This window comes from Alosa sapidissima, chromosome 4 (assembly GCF_018492685.1).
Source record: "Alosa sapidissima isolate fAloSap1 chromosome 4, fAloSap1.pri, whole genome shotgun sequence".
Lineage (NCBI taxonomy): Eukaryota > Metazoa > Chordata > Actinopteri > Clupeiformes > Clupeidae > Alosa > Alosa sapidissima.
Genome location: NC_055960.1, coordinates 32,840,482 through 32,850,481, shown reverse-complemented (window position 1 = coordinate 32,850,481; position 10,000 = coordinate 32,840,482). Strand labels below are relative to the sequence as shown.

The window sequence follows — 10,000 nt, the reverse complement described above, 5'->3', positions numbered from 1 at the left end:
ACCATAATAGATATTAGGCTGTGAACCCAATGCCATTACTCACACATAAGCATGGTAAATAAACGCCCATCCTCTTGGTCTCTCCAATACATTGTAAAGGAAATTCTGCAGCCGTCTATAGAAGGCGTTTCTCTTCGGTGGTTTCTTCCCGGAGATGCTGGAGCGCTGCTTGCTCAAGATGCTGCCTCGTTTGGTTTCCTCGGTGCCGGTTATGAGCAGAGCCCCGTCTCGGTTCGAGTCTGTCGCTCCTGCCTCTAGCCCAACAAAGCCCACTTTGAGCTTCTTCTCGGCGGCGGGGCCGGGGTAGACCCCGCCGTTGCGGGATTTTTGCACCATGCTCGGGGTAATACCGTCATGGGGAGCCGCTGCTGGAGGGGTTATCTATCTCTTTGCCAGGTAGGAGCATCTCAGGAACCAAACTGAGAAGGGCGTGAGAGGTCCGCCTAGTGCGCAAGTGTGGACGTGTAAGCTTCTTCTGAGAGGAGTGAATGTCGCTAAGGCAAGAAAGGCAAGAAGGAGAATCTGCAATCTCTCTCTTTCTCTCTCTTGCGCTCTCTGTTCCTTTCTCTCTTGCGCTCCCCCTCGGCACCTTCCGGCCACCTGACTTCAAGAGAAAGAAAAAAAAGTCTTCAATTATTCAGACTTCAGAATATCAATCTGGAGATCGGATTAGAAACGAGGCGCTTGAACAAGAAAATCACATCCTGCAGCCCCAGAAGAAAAATACACAAACTGATATTTTTGGTCTGTCATGGAGCATTTCTTGATTACAGTCTCAAATGCCATTGCTAATTCCACTACCTCAAATATGTATGACTGCCTGTCCCCAGTTGTAAGCCAAATCAGTACACATGTGCAATAATGCAGAACCATTGTGATCCATATTTGACCATGAACTTCTGATATTTTTCTGTAACAAGGGATTAAGTTAATTCAATTTAGAAAGTAGGCTATTTGGTGTGTAAAACAAAGGACAAAACATATACATCTCCACTCTTCTCTTTTTCTTGCACAATGTCCATATCAGGTTAGTCACAAAAATGTATTGCAAATCTAGCTAATCCGGGTTCTAGTTCCCCTACATTTAGCAGAAGGCATCAATCCACCCAAAATGGTCACTGTCAGAAAAGAGACCAAGGTAGTGGGAGGAGGAGAAAGAGCAGGCGAAATGGACAAAGGACTGGATCAGAGCCAGGGGTAAAAATAATTAAGATGGGAGCAAAGCAAGAGTGAAAGCAACAGGATTGGATTTGTTTGTGTGTGTGTGTGTGTGTGTGTCAGTGTGCAGTGTGCATGAGCGTGTGTGTGTCTGTGTTTGTGTGTGTGTGTGTGCAAGAGAGAGAGAGGGAGAGAGATGGGTGGAGAGGAATCGAACAGAATTGAACACAACAATGGGAAAGCATGGCGGAGAATAAGCAAAGAGAGCAGGACAGAGTGTTCCTGCTGATTTGTTCAGCATCTCTTGGCCCCCTGAGCCTCAAACCTGCAGAACAGAATGCCAGTGTCACAGTGACCAGCAAAGGCCAGGTGACCTCTATGGTCAGGGTAACCCTCTTCCAATCAGGGGATGTCAGCCTTTGGGCCACTTCTGGCCCTCACATTCCATTATGCTTCATGTGGTTCTCCATGGATGTGGGACATCCACCATAATGACCCATCAAGCCGCATGTGGCTCAGCCCTATGTGAGAAGAGAAGAGAGATGGGTGGGGAATAGCTGCCGTGTTCCAATCATCATCAGCAATACACAAACATTAAATCAGTTACATCAGTTAATCAGTTAATCAGTTACATCATGGGTCTAATAAAAAAAAAAAAAACATTTCTGGGATTTGCCAGCACAAAGGCATCGTTAATCACTGACCAACACTGAATTATGCATAATCATTGATGTGGTTGAGGTTTAGCTGGGCATAAATAAACCTGCTAAATAAACCTGCTAAAATTGTTCTTCATGGTTAAAGCAGAATTTCTGTTAAGGATAAAAACAAAAATAGCCTACAATTTGGCCGGTACCATTTAACTACTATACAACACAAAACAGTAGGCCTACATTTGATTGTGTAAGAGTTGTTGAGTGTTTACCTCCTTTTTCCTCTCGTGTTGTAGGCTACACAACATGACATGTAAACAGAACCTAATTACTCTGTTAAAGGTGTGTGTAAAGAGGTTGGGGATGGGGCTGTCTACCGGCTTGACCACTTGAAGAGCAGGTCAGCTAAGGAAAAAGGGGGGAAGGAATTGATCTCAGGATCCTGTATTGATTCGTGCCACAGCTCAGTCAGCCCAGCAAGAAATCACCACAGACAGGTCCTCTAGCCCTCCTTGTCCCAAACATCAACATAGGAAACGCAACCATAAGGCCCATTCACACCAATAACGATAAGCTATAAATAAATATCGTTCTCGTTAATATGAATGACGACGTTCACATATAACGATAACGACATGAAGAACGATATCGTTGGGGATCACTTTCAGAGCGATTTTCAGAACGATAAAAAGCTAATAGTCAATCAGAACCCATTGAATTTTAACCGTCACATTCATTAACACAAGGAGAGACTTTGTTTATCGTTGTTCAGTGTGAACGCTTTTATCGTTATGGTAATAGTATAGTGGTAATCGTTATCGTTCTTGGTGTGAATGAGCCTATCACTATAAACCTAATTAAATGAGTAGCCAGCCAAGCCCTACAGCATACACAGACATGGAAGGTTATGGTAGCTTACAGATGGTAATACTATAGTAAGTGAACATGCTAGTGCTGAGAATATTAGAAAAAAATGGTAGTAAATTATGCATAAAGAATGGATATCCCCACAGCACACATTCACAGAGAACCAGAAAAACATAAGCTCGGATGGCGGATTGGTTTTCATCTCTCAGGGATGCGTTTCCATGGCAACAACCCACTGAACAATGAGCCTGTTCTGTTTTCTGTCCCTGAAGCCCGGAGTGGCGAGACAATTGGCTACTGTTTTCTCAAAGATGACGAGGGGGAAAAAGGAACCTGCCGAAAAAAATAAAAATAAATAAATAAATAAAAACGATCCACCTTCACTTTCATGAGTGTATGATGCAGAGTTAAAGACAGTATGTAGCCTATATAGGCTATGTAAATAAAACACTGTCAAAATGTTTTTGATAATTTCCCCCTTTTACTAGTGTCTGCTGCTGTTGCATTTACCACTTTGTTTATTAACACAACACATTTAAATAGTATCTCAAACAGTTATAAAACATCATAGGTCATTCTAGTCACATGCTTATTTCTAACCTACTTATTACAGCATCGTGTTTTTATACTTATATCTCAGGAGTCGTTTTACACAAAGCATAAGCCTACACTTTCCAAAGCATAAGCAGATTTGTCACACCTAATGGAAATGCACTTGGCCCTGGGGTTAGTGATGGTCTTTTAGCTTTGATGATGTGATATTGATCTGCTAGTGAGCCACACGGCAAACACCTGTTCCTGCCCTCCAACTCACCCCCTCCACACGTTCTCATGGTAAGCCACTAATGTAGCCTACAGCAGCACTGAGTCGAAACACCAGCATCGCTGTTCACAACCCACAATGCCAATATATTTTCCCACCGATGAAAACAGGTTAGGCATCGGTAACCATGGAGACGTGGCCTGCTCTCTCTCTCCACCACTTGAGCATCAGGTATGTCCTGCTCGGCAGCTGTAGCCTTGAAGTGCAGCGCATAGCGCAGCATAGCAACAACTTCAGCACGTTCCCGCTCTCACTTACTTGCATAGGGCCGTAAAGGAAATTAAGGACATAACCCACATGACATCTAGGCACCTATAATGGCAGAACGTGAACTGGATTGTTAAAGTGCACATTCATTGAGAAGCTATGAGGACAGCAGACTACTAACTAGGAATGACAAGGATTAGATGCGTGACAGGAAAGCGGAGTTGGATGTGATCTTCTGGTCACAAACATTCCAACATCTTCCTCTTTTAATAATAGCCCTATAGCTCTTTATTCATGTTGCATATCACCCAATTCTGTCATGTTACATGTCATGATAAAGCTGACATAGTGCATGTGTTTGTGTGCTGTTATTCTTAAGCCCATGTCAAGATGGTAATCTTCTGTGGTATTCGGCATTGTAATTATGACATAAGACACAATAATATGTAAGTAAAGCTATTGGACTGAACAGAGAAGAAAATGGTTAATTTGGTCACAACCATCCAGCAACGGCTTGCTCTCCTTGCTTTCCTATTTCTCCAACCAGAGATATCTAGCTGTGTTTCCCTTCATATACCCTCACTTCAACTAGAAAGGGGATTACTCTGCCGGCCTCTTTGAATTTCAGACTCCTCAGAAAACCCTTATCTGGATTGTGTGTGTGTGTGTGTGTGCATGTATTTTAAAAGAGTCAGACAAAGAAAGAGCAGAGGAGTGACGAGAGGAGAAAGGGTGGTGGCTGCACCGAAGGTGGTGGTGATGAGGGAGGACGGCAGAAACACAAACAGATGGGTGGTGAGATGGACTGAGACAAAACAAGGCAAAGATAATTACACACCACCAGAAAGACAGATGAAGACAGAGAGAGAGAGAGAGTGAGAGAGAGAGAAAGAGGGAGGGAGAGAGGGGTGATTCGCAGAAAGCCAAGTCACCGTGTAAGGCGCAACGCAGGGATTGCCATGGCGATCAAAGCACCTTGGCTCAAGCCAGGGATCAGCAGCAGCAGCGGGGCCTCCAAAGCCTTCAGGGCAAGGATTCTGCTGCCGCACCGCCCGCGTGCCCACGCTCCGGCCTGCCGGTCTGCCTGGACCTTGAGGAGAGTTGACATTGATACAGGGCCCTCACGCAGCTGTAGAGGTCAGCCAGAGCACTACGGGACATCTCCATGGCTCACGCAGGGGCCAATGTGTGTGTGTGTGTGTGTGTTTTGAGGGGGAGGTGGGGGTGGGGTCATTGGTGCACTATCAGCAAGAGTTCACAAGGGGAAAAGTGCACATAAATTACGATAAAGTACTTCCCTGGTGGTAAAGGATGACTCAGCAATCTCCACATTGTCCCAAAGGGCCACAGCCTCTGTGTGTGTGTTTGTGTGTGTGTGTGTCAGCAGGTTCAGGAACTGTGGGGTGGGGGTGAGGATTGATCTACAGTCTGGCCTTACACAGGCTTGTGCTGCCTTCTTATTCCCGCTCCCCCCTCTCCATCTCCCCTTAATGAGGTGTTTGCTCAGGGAATTATTCTTCCCATCAGCTGTGCGTGGCCCCTCATAACACGCTCCGGCTCCCCAGCGGGCCCAAAGAACAAACGGGAACTGGCAGCGAGTGTGGCGCATGATGGGAAAAAAAAAAACGCTAAATCACTCCACTGATCTGCCAACGGCATCTTTAATTGGTTTTTGCCCCCCTTCTCGATTGGCCGTATGCCACCTTTAGTAAGATGCATGATGTCATCAGGGCGGTAAAACAGACGAGCACGGCTTAGAGACCAACAGTGTGAGGAGTTGAGACCATTTCTGTGGAGGAGTGTTGTCATTGGGGACGAACATGCTAATTGAAGAGCACATGATCCACACTCTGAAGTGGAGGGATCCTGTGGGGTATTAAACACTAAGACAAGAGGCAGCACCATCACTTCACACTGGAGTCTCATCAGAGTCAGAAGAAGCTGCAGATATGAAATAAATCTGTTGGACAGCAATCTAAGCGTCACAGAAATAGCCTCACTTATACAAGATAACCCAGGACAGGGTACATACAGCCTGGAATACACAGCCTCTGTAACACAAAGCCATGCCTAATGCATTGGCAAAGGCTACGCATCAGACAAATGCATTGTTAACACAGGGAGGAGAACAGGTGGAGGTGGAGAGAATAACAAGCATACTTTGCGACCGTTTCAAACACTCGCTTGGAACCCACTTACGGTCAAACTCTGCAGCTGCTCTTCACAGAGAGGAAGGCACCCTCCAGCTCCACATGACGCGAGGGAGAGCCAAGAGGCCACTTAACAACCCACAACACCGTAATGCACATAATGCATACAATGCCCCCAACCCTCCCCACACCCCACCTCCTGTACCAGGTGCAGAAAGCACCGCGGATCTCGGCTAGAAATGACTCAATATTTGTGCGCTTTCATGCAGGTCCAAAACGTCATGGCTCACTTCATCAACACGCTGTGCGGGGGTGACCGTTTAATTGACAATCCTGAATTATTCGTTTTTCTATTTTAAGGAGCCAGTCTCCATTACGAGATTAAATTGAATCCTTTTCTACGACGACATCTGCCTCATTTTCCAGTTCGCCGACAGCGGTGATAGAAATGACTAATTTCACACAAAAGTGGCCCTTTCTGCAGTTCCACATTTTTTCCCCTTGCTGTGTGAAAAATACTTCACACAGGCAACCTTAGGGGTTTAATGTCAGCGTTGTCCTACTAAATGTCCGACAGGAATACTGAGCCTCTAAATGATTCACTTTGTACATCCCTAATTGCGTCCGTCGTGGATCTTAACAGTGGTTAAATAGTGGTCACTTCTGGCGACAACAGGGATGATACTTAAGACATGCTGAGACAAGCTGCTACTATGCCAGAGTAGGCTTTGTGGACCAATGCATTGGCAGCCTAGTGCCTCTCTGCCTCCAGTCTGTGTACAGATGCTCTACTGCCCCCATGTGGCGAGACTGGAGGGTTAGTGTCTGTAGATGGCCCCAAGGGCTGGAAGAATCCCAGCTAAAAGTACATTATGCATTGATGTTGGCCATTGCATAAAAAGGGTCAAATCCTCTTCCCAAAAGAGGAAAAGAAACATTAAACCTCTATCACAAATCAGCTCAACGGCCTAGAAAGTTGCAGAACAATGCTGCCACTGTTATCTACACAAAGCAGACAGTGACAAACAACTTGGGTCGGAGCAGAGGACCTGAAGGAAAGCCCTCTTCATCTCACCAGCAGAGCAACACCGTCTACTGGGAACGAGAACACAATAAAGAAATACCAACTGACACTTTTAAACCGATTTTTCCGGAAAGAGTCATCAAGGACTGTTGGTGTTTAAGAAGTTAATTAAAATCTTTATTCATTACATGTGTTACATTCAATATTCAATGTGTTTCTTTTGGACACATATATAATAGGCATAAATACAAACAAGCGTTTTTGTGCCTTTCCTAAAGAGCAGAGATCAGATGAGTGAAATCAACTTTCACACTTTCATATGTACATATCATCCAACTTTATACAAGATGATGCTTTCAATATTTACAGAAAACAGCAGAGAGAAAAATCATCTCAAACAAATGACAAAAGAATGTGTGTATAACATTATTCATATTAAAGCAGGTGGCTTAATAATAATAAATTGTATTTAAAACAGCCATACACATCCCCAAAACAGATATGTTAGAGGTTTTACTTTCTCAAAACATAATTCTTCTTTCGGTCTAAAGTCAGATGACCAGCTCATAGGGGTCCTCCTGGCATTTCAACATTTCAGCTCTTCTCTCTTTTTTTTTCGACATCAAAAATTCAGTTGTAGCTCTAATCAGTCCTTATGGACTGTAAAGGTCATTTAATATTTAAAAAGTAGAGAACTTTGAAAACAAAGTTATAGTTTAGAAAAAAGGGTATGAGCGTTGAGGACTGAGTACAGTAATGGCAGAGCTTTTCCTTCCTTGCAAGTCTCCTCGTTCAGTCGCTAGTGCAGAAATGTCGACAATGCGATGTGCTATCAGCTGAAATGGATACCAGACAACAGTGAAGTTTGACAACAGCTGGGTGCAACTCCACACTTGAAATAGCCACAACAAATAAATAAACAAAAAAATGACTGAAACTAAATGATGACTGGACCTCATGATGGGTGGTTCTGCTAAACCAGAGGTCCAGAAAAAGAACAAAATGGAAAAGAACAGGGGGAAATCAAGCCCTTTGTATTTGGTTCAAATTGCTTCATACTTCAAATGGAATAGTAATAAAAAAGACGATACTTGATTAATACAAAAAGTGAAATGATTCATGCCACTTGGCTATGAGAAATGTGACAGAAATCACAGGACTGTGAACCCAATCGTGGTTTTACAGCTGCAGCCGAAGCCAAAACAATGTGAAAGGGAAAAAACCTTGACACATACAGTAAATATGGACATCCTCTCCACAAACCATGCCACTCGTTCTAGTGAACTGGAAGAACTACTTGAGGTTTCAGTCTTGGCACCAAAAAAAAAAAAAAAAGAAAAAAAAAAAAAAGAAGGAACTGATCAACCCCACAGAAACCCACGATGGCAACACAGGTGTCAGTCAGTCAGTCAGTCAGTCAGTCAGTCAGTCAGTGTCTTCAAAGCAAAAATAAAAGAGTCATGTTTGTAAGTGCAAGAGGAGCCTGTAACCTGGAGCCCAGAGGGTGATGGATGCCCGCAGCGCCAGAGCGCCAGAGCGCCAGGCCAGTGGAGCGCCAGAGCGCCAGGCCAGTGGAGCGCCAGGCCAGTGCAGCGCCAGAGCGCCAGGCCAGTGGAGCGCCAGAGCGCCAGGCCAGTGGAGCGCCAGAGCGCCAGGCCAGTGGAGTGCACAGTCACTGAAGCTGAAGCTGAAGCTGACGCGCCAAACGTGCCCAACACGCACAGGAACACACGGAACAAAACTACCTGAGATCCAAATCAACAAGAGCTAGACTACTAAAGAGTTCAATGTTTACTGGCACATGGGTTGATGCAAAACAACGAACGAAAAACAAACAAACAAACAAACAAATCGACGTGTCTGTCTCTCTGGAAATGAAAGAGCACACACAGTTGTGATGCTGGCAGCGGTCACGCTTTCAGATCAAACCCACATGTCACAAGAGTCCACTACACAGCATGGTCAATGGCACCTCATGTTGATGGATTGTAGTGTTAACAGCCATCCTCCTCTCTCTGACAATAAATCATTAACACACACACACACACGCAAAAAGAAAAAAGAAACTAAAATACAGTAGTCTGGATCATGTCTGGAACATGACATGGCAGGAGGAAAACACAAAAAACTCTTAATAAAACTTAACAGCTTGGAGAATGGACTCTGTGTGTGTGTGTGTGTGTGTGTGTGTGTGTGTGTATATATGTGTGTGTGTGTGTGTGTGTGTGTGTGTATATGTGTGTGTGTATATGTGTGTGTGTGTGTGTGTATATATGTGTGTGTGTGTGTGTGTGTATATGTGTGTGTGTGTGTGTGTGTGTGTGTGTATATGTGTGTGTGTGTGTGTAAGAGAATGACACTTAATAAAATCCAACAGGTACAGCACTGTTTGTATATGAGCAAGTGGCAAATAGGTGAAAACAGAAACAGAACTGCCTGTTCTCCAGAATTGGAGCTCACTTATGAGTGTTTGAGTGTGAGTGTGAGTGTGTGTGTGTGTGTGTGTGTGTGTGTGTGTTTCTGTGTGTGTGTCTGTGTGTGTGTCTGTGTGTGTTTGTTTTGCATTTCCAGGATTGTAGGCCCTCTGACTCTCTGCTTAAGGGTATCATTTGCAGCATCGGTATATGTTTATCTGTCTGTGTGTGTGTGTGTGTGTGTGTGTGTGTGTTAAGGATTGAGGCTGCTCTCTCCGACCTCCTGGAAGAGCGAGGTGTAGAACTCGGGCTCCAGCTGTTTGTTGCGGTAGCGGTTGACAATGTCGGCGATCTTCTGCTTGCGGCGCACGTGGGGCGGACTGTATGAGTCGCTCTCCAGACGCTTACGCCTGCAGGCGTTTATCACCGTCTGACGCACCAGGAACCCTGACCCACAGGAAGATGGACACACACACAAACACATTTGTTTATTCACTTGGAGTGACTAATACTTATTAAAATGCAAACACAACATCCCTCAATAAAAAGCCTCTTAAGCTATACAAAAATCCTGCACTGTGAAACTGAGCACATTGTATGTAGTCTTGTTATAGACACACACACACACACACAACATTCCTTGGCTCAAGGGGGAACAAATGTACACAAAGTTACCAAATTAACACAGAAGCTCTTCACTTCAT

General features: G+C 44.6%; 2 protein-coding genes across 24 annotated transcripts in view; both read right to left on the bottom strand.

Annotated features, from left to right (window-relative positions):
- LOC121707084 (potassium voltage-gated channel subfamily KQT member 2) overlaps window positions 1–2,989 on the bottom strand; it is a 44,916-nt gene extending 41,927 nt beyond the window's left edge. The window contains exons 1-2 of one of the 2 annotated variants that reach the window (XM_042089378.1): window positions 2,977–2,989; window positions 44–2,322 (exon numbers count right to left, since the gene is read on the bottom strand). In XM_042089378.1, coding sequence (XP_041945312.1) covers window positions 44–336 — 293 coding nt within the window. In that variant the 5' untranslated portion in view covers window positions 337–2,322; window positions 2,977–2,989. Of the gene's footprint in view, window positions 1–43; window positions 2,419–2,976 lie in introns of those variants that run through there. The other variant, XM_042089379.1, reaches the window with a different exon arrangement.
- The window catches only part of ralgapb (Ral GTPase activating protein non-catalytic subunit beta), a 43,633-nt gene continuing 36,214 nt past the window's right edge, over window positions 2,582–10,000 (bottom strand). For 14 of the 22 annotated variants that reach the window (XM_042089359.1, XM_042089360.1, XM_042089357.1 and 11 more), the window contains 2 exons: window positions 9,577–9,743; window positions 2,958–3,011 (listed from right to left, as the gene is read on the bottom strand). In XM_042089359.1, the coding sequence (XP_041945293.1) occupies window positions 2,973–3,011; window positions 9,577–9,743 (206 nt within the window). In that variant the 3' untranslated portion in view covers window positions 2,958–2,972. Of the gene's footprint in view, window positions 3,012–3,492; window positions 3,770–9,495; window positions 9,744–10,000 lie in introns of those variants that run through there. The other 8 variants (XM_042089370.1, XM_042089367.1, XM_042089371.1 and 5 more) reach the window with 3 other exon arrangements.